Source organism: Bombus vosnesenskii, unplaced genomic scaffold (genome assembly GCF_011952255.1).
Source record: "Bombus vosnesenskii isolate JDL3184/JDL3185 unplaced genomic scaffold, Bvos_JDL3184-5_v1.1 scf7180000016262, whole genome shotgun sequence".
NCBI lineage: Eukaryota > Metazoa > Arthropoda > Insecta > Hymenoptera > Apidae > Bombus > Bombus vosnesenskii.
In genome coordinates, this window is record NW_022884331.1 from 1,453,302 (window position 1) to 1,479,318 (window position 26,017).

Consider the following 26,017-nt stretch of genomic DNA (forward strand, 5'->3'; position numbering starts at 1 on the left):
TTATGACTTTGATATGATTATGATTGATATTGACATAAATATATCAATATAAAATATGTAATAAACATTTCTCCATAATTATATACTTACAAATAACAGAACAAATACATATTATATATATTAAATGCATAAACATATATATTATACTAAAGTCATATTTTCCATTTCATGTGCACACAGATATATACGTACATACATACATCCATACATGACTGCTTTTATACTTGATAGTTATGTATGTATCTACTATTGATAAATTTGGTTCAATTGTTATATTTGTTTACCTATTATTGATTTAGTGTAATGTTGTTGCACATGTTTATAGAAATATCATAACTACAGTTACATTTTTAAAATTAAGAAAGAACTAAAAACTTCTATAACAATAATACATATGAAAATCGATGTAGTTACATATGTGATATAAATACGTAGCATAAAACGATTTGAAAGGTTTTCAGACAAGTACATACCTGTCAAGATAATTTACTACAATGATAAAGAATTGATTTTTTAACCTTAATTTTTTAACTGACTTCACTTTGTAAAATTCAGGCAACCATATAAATTTAAACGTTTGTTTTACTTTTTGCTATCAATTTATCTAATTATTATCGTTTTAATATTAAAAAATGAGTTCTCATGGTAAATTACAAACTGAGAAACTAAGAAAAAATTTAGAAGCACAATTGGATAGACTGGTGCAACAATTAGAGGATATAGAAGAAAACCGGTATTATTGATAAATTACATTTCTTAAAATTGTTCATTTAATAATTTTAAAATTAATATTTTTCTTCTATAAAATTAATATATTTTATAGAAATTCACTAGATGCTGCTGCTTATGAAGAAGCTATGCAACTTACAAAAGAAGATTTACAGGAATTCAATGAAAGTTTACAAAGAATAATATCTGGCGACACAACATTAGTTGATCAATTGGGTGCAATACAACTAGTATGTACTAATACTATTTTATACATTATAAAGCATCGATATCATTTGAATTTTAAACAATTTTAATATAAGGATATCAATTATAATATTTTCAAAGATACTGTAAATATATTCTTACAATTCTAAATAGGCAATTCAAGCAGCAATTAGCGAAGCATTCAAAACTCCTGCTGTTATCAGGATGTTTGGAAAACGAGAGACATCACAACTTAGAGAACGATTAGCTCAAATTGATCGCGGTGTAAAACTTGGAAAATTAAGTAAGAAGGTCAGTGATCATCAACGTGCAGAGGTCTTAAATGCATTAAGGCAGCTTGGAGAGAAATTGGAACCTCAAGAATTACAGCTATTGGAAAAATTGATGCTTAGTAACATTGACACAACAAGTTATGTGCAAGTAACTGATAATGTAGAGAAAGGTCGAATGGCTATGGCAGTGGTAGGTGATGAAGTCAGAACTCAAAATACTTGAACTGGAATATTTTTTCATATAAATTTATAATTTTTTACCAAGTTTATAACAATTTACATAAATAAGGGAACCAAGTATGTAAAAAGATTGATAAATTAATAATATATATTTCAATAATATTGCTAAATCAATATGTGCGTATAAATATGTGTATAAATATGGAAATATGTATTTTCAATTTTAAATATAACTTAGGTTTATTGTAAGTAGATTGGTTGTAATGTGAAAAATTTGCATTTTTTATTATCTAATTTTTGTAGCTGTTCACTCCATTTTCTTGTTAATTTCAATCAAATTTCCAAAATGGTTACTTTCATAAAAATGTGATTGATGACTTAAGACTGAAAATAATGTTAACAATTTTCACCATAAATTTAATTCTATAAGTAGAATATAAATTATATAATAAGCAAATATACATAGTTTTATTTTTAATGTATCTTGTGCACTATAAATCATAATTGTGTTTATTTCTAGCTGCATTATAGTACTGCAGTATAATGTAATAAAATATGTTTGTTTTATTTCAATGTCATATTTCACATAAATGATTTGGGAAAATAAGGAAACATATATTTATTACGCATGTGGTATTTTGGATTATATCACTATTGTTAATATGTATACATACACATGTTATACAAAAATATAGCGAAGAATATTGCGATCAGTCACATATTTTATCAATGTAAAATTTTAATAAATGTGCTTTTAAATGTATAAATTTACTATTCACATTAACACCTAAAGGTTTTACATTAAGAATATGACACTTCAACAAATACTTAAAATAATGTAATTCATTATTCAAAAACGTAAAATTTCCAAATAAATGTATATATAATAATCAGTTATTATTTCTTTACATTTTTACTTATAAATAGGACTAATAATTACAAATCAAAGCACTCACATTTGTCTGCATACATATTACAAATGCTTCCGTGTAAGTAGGAAGCTCACAACAAGGTATGTCAAATTAGTGTCAAGAATATATTAATATGCTTCTACAAAGCATCCTCTTTTTTACAAATACAGCAATTTCAATCTCTTTCTCATTTCAATTTTATAATCTTTTTAATTTTACTGCACTTATTACACTCATCACTAATTTAACGTTTACGTCGGCAGACTCTTTTATGCTCACGCTGCCAGTGGATTTGTTGACAATCAGTACTGCAATATGCAGTATTCCAACAGCAGTGATATATGGCTTCAGCTTCACAATTATAACACTAAAATTAAGATAACTATTATAATATATGTAAAACAAATATTAGAATACGTGTACATAAGAAAAATATTAAAAGATTATTACCCATTGTTTCTTCTTTATTTCTGATATAATTTGTTGGTGTCTGTCTGTTAATTGCCGTAATTCTTTAGCGTGTTCGGCTTGTAATTTTTCCAATTCTTTACATTTTTCCAATTCTAATTCCCGACGTAGCTTCTCTAAAGCAGTTGTAGTAGGTTGTTCCGATGTTCTGCGTTCCCTCTTTATCTGTAAAACATAACATTATGAAATTATACAGATATGTAATAAATACATTTAATCAATAATTTTTAAATATTATACCTTCGCAGGCAATGTTTCCGTTTGTATTTGTTCCGTCTGTACGAAAACACATTTGGTTCTTGGTTCTTGAGAACTAGATGTGACCATATCTTCTTGAGAACCTTCTTTCTTCAAGCCTTGAGGACACGTACTGGATATTTCTCTTGCAGGTTCATCTTCTGCCACTGGCAAGCAGGGTACTTGCCTCTCTTCACTTTTAGCTTTAGTTTTTGAAGAACGTTCATTATGTAGGGTTCCCTCTTGATTTGGTGGCATATCATTGTGACCGTCTGAACTGAGACGTTCTACTTTAACTCTTAAATCCTTAAAAAGTTGTTTCGCTGGATTAGGATTTCCCGCCGTATTTTTTGAACCTGATGACTCTATATTTCGGATTTTAGTTGGTTTTGGACCCTCGCTATCGTCGTCGATGTCCAAATCCCCGATGCTCTTGTCCAACTTTAGCAGCAAATTCTGATGATGCTTCAGTTCATCAAATGCTCTGTTCCAAGCAGTGGATCTTTTTATCTATGGAAGGTAAATTGTGCACGTTTTAAGAAAGGATGATTTTCTTCTGACTGCACAATGAAACAGAGTGGTGAGAAATTAGTTGTACACTTTAGGCCACAGTATGTGCATACCTCCATTTCTTTCCACTTTCCTTTTTCCGAAGGCTATGCAAGAATTTGTTGTTAAGATAATAATATACCTAAGTGCAACAACAATTTCTAAATTGCTTTTTCTCTCGACAGTTCTCTTCTATTGTGTCAGTGATACGATACATTGTAAATGGCGTGTAACCTAAACCGAGAATTTCACAGTGTTCGCGTGACAATTTCGCGTTGAACGCCGGATAATTTTGTGACTTATCTTTACCTGTAAACTCTGTAGACTGGCGGTAATCGGACGAATGAACATTTTTTCGATGTTGGCACGCATATGATGACCTCCAAAAAATCGGACGTCATAAACGTTGCCATTAACTTGCATCACTTTAGCTGGCCAGTAGGGGTATCCTTTTTGTTTTGCATAAACTAGCTGATGTGGTGGATTACAGGGTATACAAAACCATAGCTTCTCTGATTTTTCATTTGATATCCTATAGCAATCGGCACAGCGGCGGATTTCTTGAAGATCGTAGCAGCAATCTTGATACATTGTATTACCCATTTCTCCTATTATGCTATGAGCTAAATAAATATCCAAATTAAAATTTGTCATTAGTATATTTTTAAATAATTACTAATTTAATACATTTTTTGAAGATAATAATTCATAAATTAGTTTCCAGTTATATACCTCCATGATATACAATGATATTGTGTAGCATGTTATGTGCATCAGCTTGAAACTCAGCAAGATTATTATATTCATTTTTCTTAATTTTTGAATCCATGATTGCTAAGTCCATATGGTGTTTTATAAGAACACCTGGTCGCCATGCATCTTCTCCATCACTAATGTAAGTTGTGCCTGAATATCTATTAGTTGGTGTAACAATAGGATCATTGTTAAAAACGATAGTACGATTTGTAATTTCTGGTGGTAATTTTGCTTTCAAATGTCCACAAGTAAAATTCAGAATGTGATTGAGATCAATTTTATCTGGATATGTGTCATTATTTATATTCTGTAACAATTATTTTTACTTTATTGGTATATAAAGTTTTAAATTTTATATCTAATGTAATGTACTTACTTCACAAAAATTACATATTTTCACTTTAACGTTACTAGGCATATGACATTCAGGGTGATAAACCCTATGACATTGTTGACAGCATTCCACAGTTCCTGCTTTGTGACATTTGCAGCAATACCAGTCATGACCATCATTAGGTATAATATCTGATGGTAATCTGTAACTTTCTTGCTCTATACCATTTTTTGTTGGTACTTTCTTTAAATAAACAAGTCCATCATCAACTGCTTTATTTAATTCTTCCTGGGCCTCTTGTTCTGTAATTCCATAAACTCGAGCTAGATGTCGTACCATACGATCATTGCTTGGTAAACTTCTTTGATGTATAGTTATTTTGATAGCATCCCATATTCGTTGTGTCATGAAAGGATCTGTCCTACGACGAATGGACATGATGATAGATATGCACTGAAACAAATATTGAAAGAACATTGGACTTTTATAAGCTATATAAAAGTAATAAAATTACTTTGAGTTAGAGGCATTTTGTGAAAATATATTGTTTTACATAATTTTACGGATATTAAAATTTATTACACAAATGTAGCCTATATACATGAAAATTTTGCATTAGAAATATGATATCAATACCAGCATTTGTTGATATATAGATAATCAGCATACCCCCATGTTACAATACTTGTCATATCTAAAATGTAATAGTTAAGATACCCCTATAGCTTAACATAACATATTAAAATAAGATACTTGTATATATTTGTATCCAAGAGCATTTCTAAATATATAGTAGCTTCCAGAACTGTGCAAGGTATATATATAAGAAAATTATAATCATTACAGTAAATTTAGTAATAATTAGTATTACATATAATGCAACACAAGTGAAACTATAATATATAAATCTTTATATATATATAATATGTATTTTATAATGCTAAATGTATGTGCATGCATATTATTGTTATCCAGTGTTCTTACAATTGCAATTTTGTTAAAAAAGCAATTTAAACAATGGAAGGGTACACCATTATATATTTTGTCAATATCTGATGTATTGTTTTCTATGTTTACATCAAGTATATTATTCACAAATTGTATCATACACTTTACTTATATCAACCATAATAAAGTGAACAGTGTCTTCCCTGTAAGTGACAGTATATGGAATATAGAAAGAGGTAATGAAAATCAACAAATAAAGCTTAAAAGCTTTGCAGAAAAATTGAACATTGTCATAAATCCAGACTATTTTAATGCAATTCCAAAGTGTAATATCATAAGTATCATAATGAAATATGGAATGCTATTCTTCCCATTTGTAAATTCATTTGTATCTTTGTTAATATTCTCTGTGGAATGCAATTTAAATGTATTTTATCTTAAGAAGCAGTGCTTTAAATTTCTACATTCAGAAGAAGCAATATGCGAAGATGATACTAGTATAAATAAATTTAACAGTGAAATAAAATTTGATTCTGTAATAAAGTCCAAAAATATTTCAGTAATCAAACAGTATATGAAGAATATCTTATATGTGTTTAATTATAATGAAACAAAGAAAGATAAAACAATTACAACTATATTTGTACTAAGTCAATGGATTATACCTGTTATTATCACAGGATTGTTATACTTGTCTGAATATAATACAAATCTTACAAGGGACATGGAAAATAAAAAATGTTTTATTGAAAGTATACTTTTTCTTGACGATTGTCACAATAATATTAAATCTATAAATATGTTTCAAAATCCTGAATTTGAGACAGATACAGCTATAGTATACGATAATTTTACCAATAATGAGGACTATATAAAATTACAAACTTCCAACATTACTCAAGTGAATGAGATAATATCCAAAGTACAAAATCTTATTTTTTCTACAATGAATGACATATCCACTATGTCATTTAATACAACTTCTTATAACATTTCTGAAGTTATAGATAAAACAAAGTATTTGGATACTTATGTAAAAGATATAGAGCAAAATAAGAATGCTGGAAATGTATTTAATCCAGTCAGTGTTAAGAATAATACAAATTTACGAAGTGATATACAATTAAGCAATTATACTAATAGAGTCAATGGAGAATCATTATTATTTGATTACTTAATGAAAAATTCTTCAAGGGACACATTAAGAGTAAAAATTTACAATAATGAAATTAATACAAATACCACAGAAAAATTAAATGTTAGAAAATTACAAACAGATGTTACTGAAAATAAAGGCACTATAAACAATTTTATGAATACAACTGAAAAATATAACATACTAATTATGTCAAACGATTCAAAATACCATAATAATAAAGAAGTAAAAGAGTTGAAAGAGTTAAAACCAACAGAAATTTTTCTACATACCAAAATCAATATTTATCAAAATGATAATACATCAAAGACAATGCAAGTGTATATAATAGATAAATGTTTTGTATCAATTGAATTCTTAAAGGTACATTTGCTTATTCTGGTATTTATAATATATTTTCTGCCAATTTTGTTCTCCTCAATTCTACAGCAATATGGCAAACTAAACTGTAAAATTGTTTTAGAAAAGTTGAAAGCAAAAAATAAAATTCTGTTAAACAACTTTAAATCTGAGTACACAAATGAAATTAATAATATGTATTTTGATGTTCCTATGAATTCCAAAGGATTTACTTTAAAACAAAAATTTACATATTTGGATGAAAACCCTCATACACAAGAATTAGTTGATTTTAATAAATTACAACTAATGAGAATTCATCACGAAGACTTTAACAAAAAATGGAACAAGCACTGCAAAGATAATAAACATAATATCTCATTTGATGAGATAAAAATACAATTGAATATAATAAGTCAACGTGCTACAAACATGCTGCAGCTTTTTGACAGTATTAAAATGTCTTTACTAAGTGGGGTATTATTATGGACACCTTTATTTTTTGAATGCTTAATCAAAGTGTTTACAGTTTTATATATACCAGAATGGTTACTGAATATAACTTATCTGACTGGTATAGCATTTAGCACATTACGGAATATTTTCAATCTTAAAATGATAAAGCTTCAAGAGAAGGACATAAATACCGCAAAAATAAATAGTATTCATCCTATTACATGAATTTCAATTTCATATTTCTTTAAATATTCCAAGGAAATAACATACACATTTAGTTGTAGTAGCTTCATATTCAAAGTTTTATATAAAGTATATTTTTAGTTTTGCATATAAATGGCGTTATGATAATAATGCATTATCAGCTCTTTAGTTCTTTAACTAAAAGTATCTAAATTTAATTAAAAAATGATTTTATGAAATTTTTCCATTATAACGTTTAACGTTATGGAAATATAAATAAATTTACTTTTGTGATACTTTAATTGATTATTATTTCGTAATTATAATTGAGTAAAATTTTATAGGAGTCTCTAAATTTTCTTACCGAAGCTGATACACTAACTTGCTGTTCGTATACTGTTACTTTCTGATCGCAAAGAAAAATGTTAACTTTTAAATCACAATTAATGATCAATTCATGTTTTTCTGTCTTATCATAAAATACATTAAAGGCAAAAGTAAAACTTTTGCCGACGCCTGCAACCAATAATAAGACAATAATTAACGTTAGAGACGCGCAACTATATTGCACATAACGCGCACGTCATAAGTTCAACCTAACCCTAATAATGCGTGCGCATGTTAGTTCATGATTCATAATTCACAATTCAGTATTATTCAAATTTGTATAATATAAAGTTGAAACAGTGGCACAAATACTATAATTTTATATAAAATGTAAAATTTTGATGTTTCAGAACTTAAGAATTATCTCTTGTATAACTAAGAGTAATTAATTTCTTTATTTTCATATTTTATACATATGTAATGTATTTTTTTACGCTATATATATATTAAAGGTAATTTTTTTTAAATATATCTTTCACATAGTTTAATGGTGTTAAAATTTGAAAATATACTATTGTGCATGAAAGTAAATTTTGAACTATACAAATTTATAAACTGTAATTATAAAATTTCACATATATACTCCTTTTTACTAAAAAATTGTTTAATGTTATTTCATCATATAGAATATGCAATTACATAAAATAATATATTATATCAAATTGTGTATACAAATATTTTGCTAAATACAATTCAATTTCTAAATACATTGTTCCAATTATCATTTTATCTTATGCATGAATGCGCCTGAAATTTGTTTTAGAGTAAACGGTATACTTAGAAGGGAAAATTTTATATATGTATTTTTATAAGGGACTTGGAAATATCACTATTATATCACACAATAATTATTGATAATAGTATAAGTATTTTTACCTATTAGTTATAATTAAAGTTAGATAAGAATAAATAAATGTTTTGTTCATTTTCATTATAATTATAAAGAAATTTGAGAAAATCCAATTTCTTTTTCTAGTATTTTTAAAATTTGTACACCGTCGCTCCATGGAAATACACGTGCATTTATTTTTGGAATCTGGTTATTTTCAGCATGGTTCAACATCTTCATAAGTGTATAATCTTTTCGCGGAAACGCAACATCACGTTCGGAAAGTCGTAAGATCGGGCACAAATCATTTTTGCCATCTCCAACGTATGCTATTCGATCAAAATGTACTCCTTCATCGTTTCTTTTTTTAATGTAATCTTCTAAAATTTGCCCCTTGCATAGATTGACAGTACTCAATTTACAAGAATTTTGGACGTGATACATGTCTAGTTTTATGACCCCATCGTTATCGATTTTCGCAGGATTTGTAAATGTTTCAGTAATAACATAATTTAAATTTTTACTTTTTAACCATTCGCTAATAAACAACATATTTGAATCGCTAATAATAATAATTTCACAACCTCGAGAATGTAATTCTTTTAGAAGATTATCAATGCCCGGTACAGGAGGTATGTTATTAATAGCAGTTTTGATTTGTTTTATGTCGATGGAATTATTGTGAAGCAATTCAAATATCTTCCCCATGTATGTAGTCCAACCGTTAGAACGATATAGATCCTTTACACTGTCTGGCAATTTTTCGTTGGGTAATAGTTTTCGAGCCACGATATCAGTATTATCATTGACAATCGTATGATCAAAGTCAAATGCGATGAGTACCGATCGATGCATCTATTAAAATACAAATACATTACAAAGACAACCGGCATAAATTTATAAGGTTACTCATTTTGAATTTTGATTTTAATATTTCAACACAGTATATTCTCTCGGGATAATTCGCGACTGGGACATTTCTTAGTATATATTTAATCGTTTAATTCTTAATATTTGTAAAAGATGAAATATATTACTAATGTACATTGTTTTTATTATTAGCAATAATTAAATAATTATATACATGTTGCTTTAATTATAAAAATTATATTAAAATGTTATCCAAGTTATTTCGAAATATTATACTGTTACTTACTGTTAGTCAAATTTTCAACCATGCATAAAACTGCGATTTTGATAATATTGTAATTTTTAAATGGAGAACTTGTAACCAAACCTCGCGGCAGGTGTCCAATAACAGATCTTTGTAGAGTTAATAATTTTAACAATATAAATTAGGAGCAAAGAAAAATTTGCAACTGAAATAACTGGCAGATATCCAAATACTGACGTTTGTATAGGTTAAGCAATCTGGATAATATGATTCGTAAACGGATAAAAATTTGCAACTGATCCCTCAGACAGGTGTCTGAAGACTAAAGATTGAAGACTGACGCTTGCAGGTTAGTATTGTGCACATGAAAATAAATAGTATTGCTATTATAGCAGATACAACCAGATGCATACAAACCCATTACTTCCCCCACACACAGATTTTATATAATAATAGATTATATATATATATAATGTATATTAAATATATATATTATAATTTTTAAGTATTTTTCAATATTATACCTATTACTTTGTTAGTTTTTTATGTTTCATTAAGTTTATTGTATACTTATTTATATATTTTTGAACAATTCATCGTTTTCATAGTTTTACACAGTTCATCATTTTGAAAATGTAAATAAGTAAATATTACTATAAATCTCTCTTTTATAAACAAATGTTTAATATTTATAAAATAGTCAATGTGTATTTAATTACAGTGTACTATTTATACAAGTATGATACAAACGTTAATTATAATACACATTAATAGTCATTTGTATAGAATAATAAGTCATTGTATATACAGCATAATTATAAAATTCATTATTGGAACAATATGCTTTCGTTTTCATGTAATATAACAGAGGTAATATTTTTACATACTGAAAGAATTATATTTAAAAATAATATTTCATGGAAAATTTTGAATCTTTGTTGTGTATATTCTATGTTTTGATATCATTTTTTATTGTTAAATTTTATAAAATATGCTACATAAAAAAGATGTACAATCTGTCCCACGATCATACAGACAGGTTCGATACTCATATATCGAAGTCTAGGGAGAACAATCCGAAAATTGAGTCGTGACTAGATGTGAAAAATCAATATGATAGGTAAAAAGGTTCTCTTTCTTCTCATGCGTGATATGCTATGAATATTTGAGACAGAAACAAAGACATTCTACTCACCTTTGTCTGTCTCGCAAAAATGCAATTTTATTGACTGTCCATGTTGATTTTTCATGGTTAGACACGACTCAATTTTTGGACGGTTTTCCCTAGTGAATGTCGGTCGAGATCTGTTATATGTATGATCGTGGTACAGCGCATGCGCTGAATGGAAAACATTTTCAAATTTTACAAGGCTAAAAAGAAAACTATTGTAATTTTATATTTTATATATTTTAATGAAATAATGTGCTTCCAAGAAATATTAAAATATCAAGTAGCGAAGTGAAAAGTGACGAAAATTTTTCTCTTTCGGAAAAGGTGTGAAAATACATACATACATACGTATACATATGAATATATATATAACCTATAATTTTGTAAATAATGTATAATAAAAACTAATCTGTAAATAATGTATAATAAAAACTAAATATAATGTAATAGTAAAAACTAATCTTTTTAAAAATATTAAAGAGATTGAAAAAGGAATTATTTAATTCTATCAGTATAAAATAAAATTTTTTTTATTTTATTAATGAAAAATTAAAAGTTCTATATTTTGTACAGCAAACGAGAACAACTAGGTATTGTTTCCAAAACAGTTTAGTATTAAAAAATATAAATACATTTAATCAAGATAGAAATATGGATAATAATAAAGAACAAAGTATTGAACGTGAGATGATAAATGCATGTACAGTGGGCAAGTTCGAAATTGTAAACAAATATATTGAATGTAATTATTTTATATTAATAAATTATATTTTATATTGTAAAATAATAATATTTTTAATATAAAAGTATATTTCACTATAATATATAGCATATGATATAAACAAATTTTTATGTGATGGATGGACTCCACTTCTGTATGCTGCTTTTAATGCACAAATAAAAGTCATTGAGTATCTCATAAACAATGGAGCTGATGTTAATAAGCATAAGGGTATTTCCTTTGTACTTTGTGTTATGTATTAAATGTTTGAGAAAAATTTGAAATCTAATATGGATGGTGTAATATTGTAGATGGCTATACACCATTAATGGCATTATGCAATTCTATTAAAGAAACAACAGAACAACGTATAAAATGCTTAACAGCATTAATTGAAGCAGGTGCTAATCCAAATGCAAACAATAAACAAAGGTATTTACAACATATATATTTTAATATATTAATTATTTTAATAACTATTAAGTAATATTTTTGCAGACAAACACTTCTCATGTACGCTTGTACGTCACAAGAACCCGAATTTATAACAGAACTAGTGAAATATACAAAAAATATTAATGCATATGACAATAGGAAACAAACTGTAAGCTCTTTTAGTAGTACTAATAGTTATTTCCAATAATAACAATAAAACTACGAATTATTTATTATTTGTAGGCATTGATGTATGCAACAATAGCTAATAAACCAGAAGTAGTCAAAATATTAATAGAAAATGCAGCAGATGTTACATTAACTGACTTAAATGGTCTAACTGTATATGATGTAGCTTCTATGAAAGGATATGATAAAGTAAGTTAAACTATAACATCCTGTTATAAAATACAATATAATGTTAACTATTACAGATTTCGTCGCTATTAAATCTCGATGAAGAAGTAGCAATAAATACTTATAAAATATTTAAAGTGTATGAGTGGAGACATATGTTTCCATCACTACTTAATATAGACAATGAAACTGTAGATCCTGATGTGTATACAATTTTATATGGGATGAATTTAGAAAAATATACTCATATTTTCCAAGGGATAAGTCTCAAAACATTTTTAACATTAACTGAAAATGACTTAATCCACTTAGGATTGGATATTAATGCACATAGAATACAATTTATGGAATGTCTTCATAAATTTCATAGGAAAAAATGGAGTATACAAAGCATTGGTGCTATCAATAAATCGTTACCTTATACGTATGTTTACTTCATAATACAATTATGTATTAATTAATTAACTGCAATTATTGTAGCATTGGATTATGAAAATGTAATTTTATATTCGTTTTCAGATTATATAATGGTATAGTCTCATTAGGTATATTATCTAAACAAATTGCTGTTATTGGTTCTAGTTTTCGATATATTAAAAATAGCTTATTAAAGGTAAATAGTAGAGATATATATTTAACTACTGAACGAATATCTAATTATGAGCAAGAGCTTAAAAAAGTACAAGAGACACTTAGTATTCTAAAAAACGAGCTTATGCAAATAAAAGCACTTTCTAAAAGGGTAAATATATAAATATCTGGCAATGCACATACATTAAAGAGGAAACATTAAAATATATTTTATTAACATAGGTTGAAAAAGAAAACGATATTGGTATACCCGCAACATATATCAGACCAAAAAAACGTAACATAAATTGGCCTTTGTGTTTAAGCATTACATTAATTGCAGGAATCTATATATCGAAAACAATATACATTCAGAAATTAATATGTTATTGAAAATATGATTGTATCTATTAAGAACTTTTGTATATTTATTTGTTCTAAACTTGATTAATAAATTATTCATGTAGAATGAAATATTATCTTCTATAAATATGGAAACATACATCTTGTGTAATACAAAATTTTACAAATTTTAATGTTCATTTAAATTAGCTAATTTTTTCATTAATGGAAATAGTGGATGGAATGTTGGAAGATTTTGTTGTCTGACTGTTAACTGATAACGTTCCAGTGGTCCACTACAGAAAGCTAATCTATCTCTTTCATTTGGATGTTTATCCATCCACTGAGATAGTCGACCCACAGACCAACTTGTACTCTATATTAATAGTAATTAACAAATTAGTACCAATCTAAAATTTTTTAAATTTAGGATAATTCAGTTTCATTACAAAATAATAATATAAACATATATTCTCATACCTGATGTGGAGATACTAATTCAGGTGGTGCAGTAGAAAATAAATGTAAAAGAACAAGAGAGGAAGGTATGCCACATTCCCCTTCCCCTCCTAAAACTTTCTGGACGATATCATCCGGGCTAAGTGGAAGCAGTGCTTTTAATGCTCGTAATGTTCTATATTGTTGTTGTTCTGATGATCCCAACTGCCCTCCTCTACATAATGGAGCAACAGCTATTTCTATCTAAATGAAAATAAAAAGATAAAAGATTGAAACTTAAATATAAAATTTTAGCATGATACTACCATATATTACAACATACCTGACTAAAATCAACAATGAGTTTGGCTCTTCCAAAATCGGTTAATGGTCTTAATATGCAAGCATGTCTTACAAAAAGTTCAATGCACCGTGAAGCAACAGATTTACAACTAAAAATATGATTAATTTCAGCATTATGTCGCAAATACATTATAAAAGTTGCAATTATATTTTTAATTACCATTCAGCAACTACTGCCTGATTTTTATATGGCATAAGAAATGTATTTACAGAACGTAAAATAAATCCTTGCAATTCGCGCATGTAGAGTGAGCAGTTAATTTCTTTTCCTATAGGGCTACTCAGACTGTAGAGGAAGAATACGCATACATATATAGTACGTATATTTTAAGATATATTTAATTTCAGAACATTGTATTTACTTACTCTCGAAATTCTGCATCATCATGCATGGTTAAAATAATACTTTCAATTGCGTCACTAATAGATGCTAACAACGGCGATAGTATGTTTTTTGTTAATACGTCTACTTCTTTAAGAGCTACAGAAATTACTGAATTTCCTTCACATGGGAGACCAGATAAATTTGCTATTACACGAGTTACTTGACTAGAAAGATAATAAAGTAGGTTTGCAAGAGACACATTTGTTTGCTGAACAGTGGTTGGAGAATCAATTACTTGACTAGCTTCTCCACCCACAAGTAATCCTTGTTCACACTTTAAGCAAAAGAGTCTTATAGCTTTTCCTACATTACGAGCAACTACTGTTGAAAGGCCATCATCAACCAATGACACACTTAATTCACTACAAAGAACATAAGGATTGATATTTATTAGACAGCATTAAAAATGAAGATATATATCTATTATCTTGATTTACTTTGTTACTGTGCGTATAAGACTATCAATTTCATCCTGTGTAGGTAATCCTTCACCAGAAAACATAGTATGTACTTGATCTAATAGACGTGATACTGAGCGAGATAAGTATGCGTTTTCAAATGGTAATAATACATTATGACTGAAAGAATATAAATATTATTTGTATTATATAAGATAAATTATTTGACGTCTTTTTTATATATCTTTCTATTTACTTGATTTTGTAAATACTAATGCTCTGTAATCGTTCCTTCAGACGTTTTCTCAAGTCTAGAAATATTCTCAAAAATTTTGGGTATTCACCTTCTAATGCTTGTTTTACAAATGATGAGCCTGAAAACATAAATGCGGTGTTCTTATCAGAACGAAGATTTCAATATTATAATTTTTACCTTGTGCACGTTCAATTAATACTTTAGAAAGCAGAGTGTTTACTCTGTCCCAAAATTTCTGTGATAGTTCATCCAATTCCTTTACATGATGTTCTAATAGTATTCTTTGCAATAGTTCAATCTAAGATAATAATATAGTATATAGTTTGAAAATATGAGTAAATAGATTTAAGAGAGATACAGAACAAATATTCTTCAGTTACATTACTTGTAAACAGTGTGTATAAAGAGTATCTTGAAAAAGTCTTTCAAGATTTTCCCAAATTCGTGTGCGTAAATTTCCAGAAGATCCTGGAGAAGGAATAGCAGCTCGTCCAGGTGCTGCTCTTTTTCCAAGGTCTTGATTTGTTGTTAAAGTTACATCTAATGATTCTGAAGCAATTTTTTCAATCTCTGATAAGGCAGAATCTATGACATTATCTATAGCTCCATTTACAACTCTCAAATTTTGAAATACCTGTACAGCTGTACTAACCTATTTGTTATAAATTATAATTAACAGTTATAAAGATAATAGTATCTAAAAGAATAATATGTACTTATATACTTTAGCTCTATCCATTGTTTGTAAACCTTGAGATAAAGTATGAGTTGCTATTCTCTGTACTGTTGTTCTATGAGATTTTACAACTTGTTGATCATCAGCAATAACATCTAATCCATTTAAATCTGTATCCATCATCAACTGTTCTATAAACAACAATTATCATATTTCTTTTATATATATATTTTTTTTATGAAATGTAAAATTAAAAATAAATTAATATACCAAGTTCATGAAGGCTATTCGCAGCTTTTATGATATCTGGACCTTGCATATTATTTGTCATTTGAGAACATAAACGTTTTGATAAATGTTGCATTCTAGCTACTCTCCGTAGCAAATCAGAAGTTTCATGAAGCCTTGCTAGAACAATTGTCTGAGTCTCAATTCTATTAAAAGGATCAATAATTTTTCCACGTAAACGTTCTACAGCTGATAAAAGGCTCTAAAACACAAAAATTTATATTTTATTCAAAGTAATATTTATTTCCCTCAATATTTATAAATGTATTTATATGTACCTGAACATGTAACTGCATTATTGAAAGCACACCTTCCAATTTTTCTACCCATGATGCTTGTGACAATAAATCTTCATGATTAGCTAATACTTGCTTCTGTAATTCGGCATTCAATATTTCAATGGCTATATCAAAAATATTATATATTATAATATATCATGACATTATGTTGGAGATATAATAATTTTTTTATTCACCTTGTCCTAATTTATTTATCTGTTGTGCCACTGATAACATTTGATTGATATCACCTTTTTTGGATTCACCATCAGAAAATTGTTTAAAAAATTCTGAAAGGCATATGCTTAAAAAGAAAGCTTTAATACATATTTTGACGCACAATGTTGAATAAATTACCATCATTTTCTATATCTTCCCAATTTTTAATTTCATCCATCATCAAGTTAAGAGTGTTGAAAATACAGATTGAAAATGAAAGATAATTAATGACACGTATGTAGCAAAATGTTATAGGTTGTAATTACTTCATATATTTTAAATGTTACATTTACTTGTTACTATAATTATGATATTTTTTATCATTTACATTATATTATTTACGTTAAAATTTTACTAATAAAAATATCTGCATCTGTAGGTATATCTTCGTTATATTTTCCTCTCTGGTGCAAATGCAGGATAATAAATGTAGGTTCCTGCATCAGTGTTAGTACAATTTATAAATACAGAACCATATGTCAAGTGTATGTAACATACCAAAATAAAATTGATAAACAACTCGAACAGTGGACTGTTCAGAACAATTTCTTTAAAAAAAATGATACATAGTCTTTTTATTATCAACTCGTCAGGGTAAGTATTAAATTGTGGGTAAACATATATATTTAGTATCTGACAAGTATTTGGTTAGAAACTTGCATATGATCATATATATATATATATATATATTATCAAATCTGTATATATATATATCGTATTTTATACATATTTCAAAAGATTTTATGTATGATTAAAAAATTTCAATTCTGGATTTCATAAACTTAAAATATTGTTTACCCTTAGAGATGTTTTCATGGAAAAGCATTGGAAAAGTGCAGTGGCACGGTCACTATGTGACTACTTCTTTGATCAACAGCGAAGAGTTTTATCTCCTGAAGACACACCACCTGTAATAGCTACACCTCATCATTATCTCATTAGTATATATCGTTGTAATATGTTTTTTGTTGCGGTATGCATGACAGAAGGTATTTATTCATAATATGAGATTAATAAATTGTTTTGATTGTAAAATATATTTTAAATATTATTTTTATTTTATAGTTCCGCCATTATTTGTGATAGAATTTTTGCACAGAGTAGTGGATACTTTTGAAGACTATTTTAGTGAATGTACAGAAACTATCATAAAAGAAAACTATGTGGTTGTCTATGAATTATTAGATGAAATGTTGGACAATGGTTTTCCATTAGCTACAGAATCTAATATTTTGAAGGAACTTATTAAACCACCAAATATATTAAGAACTATCGCAAATACTGTAACAGGAAAATCTAAGTAAGTATATTAACTATATATTTGAGGTAAAATATAAAAATTGATATATATATATATTTAACTGTATATATAAATTATAGTGTTAGTGCAACATTACCAAGTGGACAATTATCTAATGTTCCTTGGAGGCGTACTGGTGTTAAATATACAAATAATGAAGCATATTTTGATGTTGTAGAAGAAGTTGATGCTATTATAGATAGAACTGGTGCAACTGTGTTTGCAGAAATTCAAGGCTATGTATGCGTTTTGTCTAATATTATCAGTACTGATTTATTTATGGATAGAAATATTTATACAATAAATATATTGTATAATTATATGTTTAAATTGTAGATTGACTGTTGTATAAAATTAAGTGGTATGCCAGATTTAACACTTTCTTTCATGAATCCCAGATTATTTGATGATGTCAGTTTTCATCCTTGTGTTAGATTTAAAAGATGGGAGGTAAGAACAAGTAAAAGCTTAAACTTATTAATCACATCATTAATAGAATACTTTTTTTCCCAGTCAGAACGAATACTTTCCTTTATTCCACCAGATGGTAATTTTCGTCTTCTTTCTTATCACATAGGATCACAAAGTATTGTGGCAATTCCAATATATGTAAGACATAATATTAGTCTCAAGGAATTAGGAGGTGGGAGATTAGACATAACTGTTGGGCCAAAGCAAACCATTGGCAGAACCGTGTGCATTATATTTTTCTTATATTTTTATGTGGAAATATAAAAAACTGATATAATTTTACTACATATATATTTTAGGTAGAAAATGTTACATTAGAAATTCCTATGCCAAAAATAGTTTTAAATTGTACATTAACTCCAAATCAAGGAAAATACTCATTTGATCCTGTGAGCAAAATACTCTTATGGGATATTGGAAGGATAGATGTTTCCAAATTACCGAACTTAAGAGGCTCTGTAAAATAATTATACGATTATAAAATAATTTTTTAGGGTGTAAGTAAACATGCATAAATTAAAAACTAATTTAAAAAATTAATTTTTTAGATTACTATTCAAAATTCTGCCAGTATAATGGAATCTAATCCTGCAATTAATGTATGTATATATTATATATATGTATTACTATTGTATGTAATATAGTTTAACAATTATTTTACTTTAGGTTCACTTTACAATCAATCAGTTGGCAGTTTCTGGCTTAAAAGTTAATCGATTGGATATGTATGGAGAAAAATATAAACCATTCAAAGGTGTGAAATATATTACCAAAGCCGGAAAATTTCAAATTAGAATGTAAATAAGAATAATGTGAAACGTTTCTCATATCAATCATAAGACTAAATATGTGTGTTAAATTTCATGGGAATATATATAATTAAAAATAAAGAATAATAAAATCTTGTAAAACAAATTAATTTGATTTTTATTCACATTATATGTTAAACTTTCATTATGAATGTACTTACAGTCAAGCATTTCATCATGCTTTTTAATATAAATGATTTCAAGTATACTATATTGTTAATGACACAATAAAAAATTGTGTTCATTGGTAATGGAATAAACACCAAAGAAAAAATTTATGAAGAGGGAAAGAAAATATTGAAAGAATATAATTATAAACTTGAAATTAATTTGCAATTTATTTTATTAGCAAAGTGTATCTTATAAAAGAATGTCATAAATAATATAAGTAACTTATTTCGATTTTGTTTTAAAACACTTGTTTTAAAAAATAATCTAGGCTATTAAATAAATTAATCTATAATAGGTTGATGACATGATAATCTCTTAACTTCAAGGTCTTCCCATGTTAGATGTGTTGCATATGTAAATAATCGTTCCATATTAGTTGCATAAATTGTATGGTTGCTAACAAGATTTTTATACATCTGTTTGAAATAAAACAGTTATTAAGCCATAAAATATTAAGCGTTATTTAAATAGTTTCAATGAATTATCTTCCCTAACCTTTAGTGTATGTTGTAAATCAGCTGTATTAACAGGTTTTAACGAAGGTGGAATAGTTTGTGGAGAACATGCGTAAGCAAAAGCTGTAGCTTGCTCTGCTTCTTCAATATTTGGTTTTATCATAGGCACTTGACCATAAGGATCTATTATTTCTGTTGCAGTGTAGTCCGATGATCTTAATATGTGAGTAGAATTTCTTTTCCATGAACTAGGTACTGGTTCTCCAATATTATAAATAAATGAACCATCTCTAACAGCATACCCTTTTCTTCTTGTAAATATTGCTGTAAGTATATTTTTTAAAAAAATCTGTGTAGCTGCTATAACTATATGTGCAGTACTTTCTTCTGCTCCATCCATATTATTTTCCCATGCTGCAAGCATTAATCTTGCTAAAACAAAAGTTCTATCTGGCAGTACAAGTTCTTGAGCACTAGAACGATTTGCTCCAATAGGCTCATCTCCAACAGGTGATGAAGTTTGACTTAATACTTCAACATACATATCTGCGGGCTAAATATAAAATATAAAAGAGATTATAGTTTATGTCTAAACAAATAAATTGACTATAATTCCATACCTCAAAATTTGATTTATCAGTTTTATATTTGCGTTTTAATCTTAGCCTTTTTTCTTTTATAGCTTTATCTCGATCTAATTTCCGTGTAGGTGTAGCAGCAGCTAAACCTCTAACTTTATTAAATAAACAAAGAAGAAATTCATTATGAAGATGAACTTGATCTTCTGTCATGATATTTCTTGCTTCACAATCAAATTCTTCTTTCGTTGTCTAAAATAATAACATTTTATGAATGACATTATTAATAATATTATAAACTATTTTTAAATATTAAAATGTCACAATAATATTAAATACCTTCATTTGAAACCACAGTTTCATCTTTTCAAAGTACCTATCAACAATATAAGATTTTTAAGAATTATACTTCAATATTTATAAATATTTTATATAAAAAACAAAAAAAAAGAAGATTGTAATCATTTAAAATAATAAAAAATTCTAAAATATAATATTCTATTTATAATGAAAATTATGTAAAATATTTTTTTCCAAATGCGTTGGGTATATAATAACCTTTTTCTTAAACTAATAAAATATATCTTACACTTTTGCATTTTCACCAAGCGAGGCTACAAGACTTTTTCTGGCTAAATTTAATTCTTTTGATGTTGTCATTTTTGAGAGAGAAATAAGCTTTACAGAGAATAACCTATAAGTACGGTCAATTTCAACGTAATCCTTAAATATTGCTTTCAATTTGTATTTATATGTAGTGCAATATTTTTGATTTAATTATACTGTTACTCATATATTTCGATAAAGTTTTATACTGATTGTTTATAATTTTGTGATATTTTTCTAAGCAATGAAACCTCTTAAAAATTTGTATACTGACTTCCATATTATAATGTAATGTGGTATATACATATGTATATATATATGTACTTATGTATGTATATTGTTTAATATTATACATTTTTGAATGTTTTATATGGAATACTTGAAAATGAAGAATAAATATTATTCAATTATAAATTATAGTTATACAGATATCTCCCATATAACATAATATTTCTATAACACGATTTCGCTTATCGGTTCGATAATTGGGGAAATCGCCGTAGAAAAAGGTGCATAATGAAACTTTTTAAATATAAACATTCGATATTTTTCATTCGAGCAAGCGTACATATTATCCTAAATTAGCGTACCGGATTTCGGAATATTGAAATTTTTTATTCATTTTTAGTTTGTGCAATATCAAGCTTTTGAAAAAGTCACTCAAAAATTTATTCGCAATAAGCAAGTCGCAACTTGAATTTTTTCTGATAAAAAATTGATGACATTTTTTATAGATAATTTTGAACATTTAATTATGCCAGATAGTAAATTTTCTCTGTGTGAAAATGAAAAAATATTAAGTTGTTCAGAAAGTTCGTGCCGATTTTCGGTAGGTGACATTAGGACAGGTCTGAATATATCAGAATGACTGAAAACAAATGATATGTGTATATATTCTAAAAGGTGATGTCTCAGGCATCTTTAGAAAAAAGTTTGGTTGGGATACGTTAATCTTTGTTAATTTTATACATATTTATCTTAAATATGGGAGGGAACAAAGCTCGTTATAAGCATTTGATGCTTTTCTTCTACCGAAAAGGCAAAAATGCAACACAAGCAGCAAATAAGATACGCGCTGTTTATGCTGACGGCGCTATAGTTGAAAGAATTGTGCGGAAATGGTTTGCTAGGTTTAAAGCTGATGATTCCAACCTTGAAGATAAAGAACCCTCGGGTATGCCCTCTACACTGAAGATTAGTTTAATGACTGATCGAGAATAATTCATGCTATACGACACGTGAATTAACAAAAATATTAAAAATATCAAAATCCACCATCCACGAGCATTTTGCGAAGCTTGACTATATAAATCGTTTTAATGTACGAGTTCTCCTCGATTTAACGGAAAAAGATCCGAAGGATCGTATTTCCATTTGCTGCTCGCTCTATAAACGCAACGGGGAAACACCATTTTCAAAGCAAGTAGTGACGGGGAATGAAAAATGGATTATTTATAATAACGTTGGGCGGAAAAGATCTTGGGGAAAGCGGAATGAATCACCTTTAGCCACCCAAAAGCCGGTCTTCATCCGAAGAAAGTCATGCTTTATGTCTGATGGAACTAGAAAGGAATCTTGTATTATGAGCTTCTACCAAACAACCAGACGATAAATTCGTATTGCTTGCAATTTGACGAATTAAAGACAGTAATTGAACAAAAACGTCCAGGCAACCAGCGAATCGGAAGAGTGTTGTGTTTCATCCAAACAATGCGCAGTCTCGTGTGTCATTGACTACTTGACAAAAGCTGTTGGAACTTGTTTGGGATGTGCTACTCCACTCGCCATATTTACTAGACATTGCCCCCTCAGATTTTCACCTTTTAGGTCATTACAAAATTTCCTTAATGATAAAAGCTTTAACTCTTTGGTCAACATAAAAAATTATATTGAGAACTTTTTAGCCGAAATACTTGAGAAGTTCTGGAAGGACGGAATGTTCAAATTGTGTGAGAAATGGAGAAAGGTTGTGGAACAAAATGGCACCTATATAATTCAATCGTATATCGAAATTTAAATGTGCTGCATTTGAAATTTCCTTAAAAATCGGAATGAACTTTCCAGACAGCCCAATATTTATATGTCGGAGTCAGGTTGGCATTTTGGGGCGTTCGATGAACCTTTACTTACTTTACCATCGGTACAATGTTTATCTGTACAAAGGTGGACACTACAAGAGGCTATGAGTAATAGGTCATAGGCGATATGATGGTCGAGATGATGGTGACAACGAATTCAGGTTCGATAACGAATCCACCGTCCACGGGATGACGAGTACAAACGTAATACACGATTCGAGTAACTTTCTCGATAACTCAATTAGCAATTCGTCCAACTAACTAACTAACCCCTAATCCAAATGAAACTGCCCTTATATATTCCTGTCCCCACTTCTTGGGTCAATCTTTGTTTTTTTAGCGAGAGCCATATAATCATTCCATATCTCTGTCAGATAAATACTAGAATAACAAAACCGCGCAATTAGTAAACTCAGCTGCCTCAGGAAGAGAAATTAATTGTTTATTATATTTTTTTTAGTGGAGAAAAGAAAATCTTTGCTTTCTGATGATAATAAATCAGTGAAATGATGCAGTAATTTTAATATATTCTCTATACACAATAATTTTTTAGATTTAACATTAAATTTATTTTCCTCGCGAGAATGTTTTTGCTATACTAAAGCCTACGTTACTTCTATAGGACGTATTGTAAATATGATTGCCTTGAATTCGCCTTTAGTATTTTCATTATAAGTTTTAAACTTCTGCATTTTTTATTTTCTGTTAATAAAAATTTTATTGACATATTAGTGAAACGCTCCCGATTAAAATGGAACCAAATACGATATTGTTATAAAATTCGGTTATGTTGACTGAGCTTATGAAACTTCTTTCATCATACTTGTCGCTGTGCAATATCTAGCAACCTCCTAGCTGCTAAGACTCGTTTTACGTTTAACCCTTTACACTCGAGAGGCGACAGTCCCTGTTTATGCTAGATTTCGACATCTTCAATTGATGAGAGTGCAATATTGATTTGTAAATTGGTTCGTTAGCTTTTTGTGTTCTTTGTTAGGAAGTGTAAAATGTTAGACTTTAAAACGGAGATGAAATATTTAATCCCATATCCCTCCGAAACTATGGTTCTGACAACGTCTTCAACGTTAGTTCGGATTTGACGATCATAGCAAAAGTATTACAGTTTAGAAACCCTAAAAAAATGATTTTCGGAAGTGAAATTAGCTCAAATGAAGATGAACTTGATTTTGAGCTGTTGAAGAATGAGATCAATTATATTCAAGAATGCATCTTAGTTAATGCTTTATAAATTATCATACAAAAAAATATAGAAGTTAGTATCACAAAATCATATTTTAAAAAATGTAAATATAGATAAATTATTAGAATATAATGTTTTGTAAGTTAACTTGGATATAAAATCATTTTACGCTAGCTGTAAGACACGCGTCACATATGCGTTAAATCATCCGGAGTAGTTGCTACGCCCGACCGAAAAAATCCTCGAGTGCAAAGGTTTAACCCCTTGTCCTACAACAACGAGTGAAACTCGTGGTAAGAAATTTGGGTGCAATGTAAAAGTTGCCAAAGGTACGGTTACACGCAGAAATACTGCAACCATACCTTCCGCTGCGTTAAATGTGCAGGTACACACCCCACTGACCAGTGCACTAAATCACCGGAAACTCCAGCGAAGTGCATATACTGTCAAGGTGACCATCCTGCTAACTACAAAGGCTGTTCAGCCTACAAAACTCTGTACACAAATAAGTACCCTAAACTCAGAGCAAAAGAGATAACCAATCAAACCCAGTCCTCTTAAATTCACTACTATCTCAATCCCCTTAGCCAATCCAATATCCAGTCCTCCTAAATTCACCACTACTTCAACCTCCTATGCCCAAGCAGTACAAGGAATCCAAAATAATCCGAATAGCCACAGGAACTACTCTCAAAATAGTGTCCCCAATTCACCAAACACAAACAACGTCTTTAGACTTGGAAAGCTAATAGAAAAACAATCAGAGCAAATAAATAATTTGCTATCACTACTAACACTCATCATGGATAAATTAACACGCCCCGACGCAAAATAAAACCAAAACGCATAGCTCTTTGGAATGCCAACGGTCTAGCTCAACACAAATTTGAACTAGAACTCTTCCTAAAACAGCAGCAAATCGACGTAATGCTCGTATCGGAAACCCACTTCACCGACAAAAGCTATCTGAAAATAAACGGTTATAAATTCTACCATACCTAATATCCCAGCGGAAAGGCCCACGGCAGCACCGGAATCATAATCAAATCAAGCATTAAGCACTACGAACTTCCATCGTTCCAGAAAGACTACCTCCAAGCAACAAACGTAGCAATAGAGGACTGTCATGGTACAATCACCACTTCAGCAGTATACTGCCCTCCCAGACACTCCATCGCCAAAGAAGACTTTGATAACTTCCTGGACACCCTGGGCAGTAGATTCATAGCTGGAGGAGACTATAACGCCAAACATACCCAATAGGGCAGCAGACTGGGGGTTACAGTAAGAGGCAAAAATCTCTTAAACAGCTTTGGTTGGTTATCTCATAACCAACAATGTCAACTACCTCACCACATACGAACCCACATACTGGCTCACTGACACTAACAAAATA

General features: G+C 28.7%; 7 protein-coding genes across 12 annotated transcripts; 3 read left to right on the top strand and 4 right to left on the bottom strand.

Moving 5' to 3' along the window:
• Positions 1-237: 237 nt before the first annotated feature.
• On the top strand, positions 238-2,151 carry LOC117241977 (protein LZIC-like). The gene is made up of 3 exons (XM_033508294.1): positions 238-733; positions 824-959; positions 1,090-2,151. The coding sequence occupies exons 1-3, from the start codon at positions 633-635 to the stop codon at positions 1,429-1,431; spliced, it is 579 nt and encodes a 192-aa protein (XP_033364185.1). The 5' UTR covers positions 238-632; the 3' UTR covers positions 1,432-2,151.
• A 96-nt stretch (positions 2,152-2,247) lies between these two features.
• Positions 2,248-8,501, bottom strand: LOC117241972 (zinc finger MYND domain-containing protein 11). Of its 2 annotated transcripts, XM_033508284.1 has the most exons (8): positions 8,090-8,501; positions 4,686-5,096; positions 4,286-4,616; positions 3,863-4,176; positions 3,628-3,660; positions 3,008-3,514; positions 2,750-2,932; positions 2,248-2,666 (listed from the first exon to the last, which is right to left on the bottom strand). In XM_033508284.1, exons 2-8 carry the CDS (start codon positions 5,079-5,081, stop codon positions 2,544-2,546), a joined length of 1,887 nt encoding a protein of 628 aa, XP_033364175.1. In that variant the 5' UTR covers positions 5,082-5,096; positions 8,090-8,501; the 3' UTR covers positions 2,248-2,543. The 2 variants fall into 2 exon arrangements, with proteins under 2 accessions (XP_033364175.1, XP_033364176.1); XM_033508285.1 differs by lacking the exon at positions 3,628-3,660 and having other exon boundaries at positions 8,090-8,496.
• Positions 8,502-8,747: 246 nt separating this feature from the next.
• LOC117241976 (pyridoxal phosphate phosphatase PHOSPHO2-like) lies at positions 8,748-10,507 on the bottom strand. 2 transcript variants are annotated; one of them, XM_033508293.1, is made up of 2 exons: positions 10,469-10,507; positions 8,748-9,796 (listed from the first exon to the last, which is right to left on the bottom strand). In XM_033508293.1, the coding sequence occupies exon 2, from the start codon at positions 9,794-9,796 to the stop codon at positions 9,050-9,052; it is 747 nt and encodes a 248-aa protein (XP_033364184.1). In that variant the 5' UTR covers positions 10,469-10,507; the 3' UTR covers positions 8,748-9,049. The 2 variants fall into 2 exon arrangements, with proteins under 2 accessions (XP_033364184.1, XP_033364183.1); XM_033508292.1 differs by lacking the exon at positions 10,469-10,507 and adding an exon at positions 10,098-10,400.
• On the top strand, positions 10,384-13,737 carry LOC117241973 (ankyrin repeat, SAM and basic leucine zipper domain-containing protein 1-like). 2 transcript variants are annotated; one of them, XM_033508287.1, is made up of 9 exons: positions 10,384-10,404; positions 11,800-11,968; positions 12,056-12,178; positions 12,259-12,379; positions 12,446-12,551; positions 12,626-12,760; positions 12,817-13,163; positions 13,259-13,481; positions 13,553-13,737. In XM_033508287.1, exons 2-9 carry the CDS (start codon positions 11,878-11,880, stop codon positions 13,700-13,702), a joined length of 1,296 nt encoding a protein of 431 aa, XP_033364178.1. In that variant the 5' UTR covers positions 10,384-10,404; positions 11,800-11,877; the 3' UTR covers positions 13,703-13,737. The 2 variants fall into 2 exon arrangements, with proteins under 2 accessions (XP_033364178.1, XP_033364177.1); XM_033508286.1 differs by lacking the exon at positions 10,384-10,404 and adding an exon at positions 11,081-11,550.
• On the bottom strand, positions 13,718-17,365 carry LOC117241971 (conserved oligomeric Golgi complex subunit 5). 2 transcript variants are annotated; one of them, XM_033508282.1, is made up of 14 exons: positions 17,091-17,365; positions 16,931-17,023; positions 16,734-16,858; positions 16,438-16,657; positions 16,216-16,358; positions 15,877-16,143; positions 15,669-15,789; positions 15,492-15,609; positions 15,275-15,415; positions 14,819-15,199; positions 14,613-14,738; positions 14,433-14,541; positions 14,132-14,353; positions 13,718-14,027 (listed from the first exon to the last, which is right to left on the bottom strand). In XM_033508282.1, exons 1-14 carry the CDS (start codon positions 17,131-17,133, stop codon positions 13,842-13,844), a joined length of 2,295 nt encoding a protein of 764 aa, XP_033364173.1. In that variant the 5' UTR covers positions 17,134-17,365; the 3' UTR covers positions 13,718-13,841. The 2 variants fall into 2 exon arrangements, with proteins under 2 accessions (XP_033364173.1, XP_033364174.1); XM_033508283.1 differs by lacking the exon at positions 17,091-17,365 and having other exon boundaries at positions 16,734-16,829.
• Positions 17,366-17,402: 37 nt separating this feature from the next.
• On the top strand, positions 17,403-19,628 carry LOC117241974 (AP-3 complex subunit mu-1). The gene is made up of 9 exons (XM_033508289.1): positions 17,403-17,546; positions 17,757-17,941; positions 18,018-18,252; positions 18,333-18,492; positions 18,589-18,702; positions 18,766-18,945; positions 19,023-19,181; positions 19,272-19,322; positions 19,390-19,628. Exons 1-9 carry the CDS (start codon positions 17,512-17,514, stop codon positions 19,522-19,524), a joined length of 1,254 nt encoding a protein of 417 aa, XP_033364180.1. The 5' UTR covers positions 17,403-17,511; the 3' UTR covers positions 19,525-19,628.
• Positions 19,629-19,939: 311 nt separating this feature from the next.
• On the bottom strand, positions 19,940-21,608 carry LOC117241975 (transcriptional adapter 1-like). 2 transcript variants are annotated; one of them, XM_033508290.1, is made up of 5 exons: positions 21,326-21,608; positions 21,076-21,112; positions 20,779-20,988; positions 20,199-20,711; positions 19,940-20,119 (listed from the first exon to the last, which is right to left on the bottom strand). In XM_033508290.1, the coding sequence occupies exons 1-5, from the start codon at positions 21,394-21,396 to the stop codon at positions 19,985-19,987; spliced, it is 966 nt and encodes a 321-aa protein (XP_033364181.1). In that variant the 5' UTR covers positions 21,397-21,608; the 3' UTR covers positions 19,940-19,984. The 2 variants fall into 2 exon arrangements, with proteins under 2 accessions (XP_033364181.1, XP_033364182.1); XM_033508291.1 differs by lacking the exon at positions 21,076-21,112 and having other exon boundaries at positions 21,326-21,606.
• Positions 21,609-26,017: the final 4,409 nt, after the last annotated feature.

Excerpts from the sequence above, each read along its gene's own strand:
- LOC117241975 (XM_033508290.1), bottom strand. The coding sequence starts at position 21,396 with ATGACAACATCAAAAGAATTAAATTTAGCCAGAAAAAGTCTTGTAGCC. Across the intron at positions 21,113-21,325 it reads CTTGGTGAAAATGCAAAAGT|GTACTTTGAAAAGATGAAAC; the intron begins GTAAGATATATT and ends TATTGTTGATAG. Across the intron at positions 20,120-20,198 it reads ATTTACAACATACACTAAAG|ATGTATAAAAATCTTGTTAG; the intron begins GTTAGGGAAGAT and ends TATTTCAAACAG.
- LOC117241971 (XM_033508282.1), bottom strand. The coding sequence starts at position 17,133 with ATGATGGATGAAATTAAAAATTGGGAAGATATAGAAAATGATG. Across the intron at positions 14,354-14,432 it reads TCATTGTTGATTTTAGTCAG|ATAGAAATAGCTGTTGCTCC; the intron begins GTATGTTGTAAT and ends ATTTTCATTTAG. Across the intron at positions 14,028-14,131 it reads AATTAGTATCTCCACATCAG|AGTACAAGTTGGTCTGTGGG; the intron begins GTATGAGAATAT and ends CTATTAATATAG.
- LOC117241974 (XM_033508289.1), top strand. The coding sequence starts at position 17,512 with ATGATACATAGTCTTTTTATTATCAACTCGTCAGG. Across the intron at positions 17,942-18,017 it reads TGCGGTATGCATGACAGAAG|TTCCGCCATTATTTGTGATA; the intron begins GTATTTATTCAT and ends TTTATTTTATAG. Across the intron at positions 18,493-18,588 it reads TTGCAGAAATTCAAGGCTAT|ATTGACTGTTGTATAAAATT; the intron begins GTATGCGTTTTG and ends TTTAAATTGTAG.
- LOC117241973 (XM_033508287.1), top strand. The coding sequence starts at position 11,878 with ATGGATAATAATAAAGAACAAAGTATTGAACGTGAGATGATAAATGCA. Across the intron at positions 11,969-12,055 it reads TGTAAACAAATATATTGAAT|CATATGATATAAACAAATTT; the intron begins GTAATTATTTTA and ends TATAATATATAG. Across the intron at positions 12,380-12,445 it reads AATGCAAACAATAAACAAAG|ACAAACACTTCTCATGTACG; the intron begins GTATTTACAACA and ends ATATTTTTGCAG.
- LOC117241977 (XM_033508294.1), top strand. The coding sequence starts at position 633 with ATGAGTTCTCATGGTAAATTACAAACTGAGAAACTAAGAAAAAATTTA. Across the intron at positions 734-823 it reads GAGGATATAGAAGAAAACCG|AAATTCACTAGATGCTGCTG; the intron begins GTATTATTGATA and ends TATATTTTATAG. Across the intron at positions 960-1,089 it reads AATTGGGTGCAATACAACTA|GCAATTCAAGCAGCAATTAG; the intron begins GTATGTACTAAT and ends AATTCTAAATAG.
- LOC117241976 (XM_033508293.1), bottom strand. The coding sequence starts at position 9,796 with ATGCATCGATCGGTACTCATCGCATTTGACTTTGATCATACGATTGTC.
- LOC117241972 (XM_033508284.1), bottom strand. The coding sequence starts at position 5,081 with ATGTCCATTCGTCGTAGGACAGATCCTTTCATGACACAACGAATATGG. Across the intron at positions 2,933-3,007 it reads CGGAAACATTGCCTGCGAAG|ATAAAGAGGGAACGCAGAAC; the intron begins GTATAATATTTA and ends TATGTTTTACAG. Across the intron at positions 2,667-2,749 it reads AAATAAAGAAGAAACAATGG|TGTTATAATTGTGAAGCTGA; the intron begins GTAATAATCTTT and ends TCTTAATTTTAG.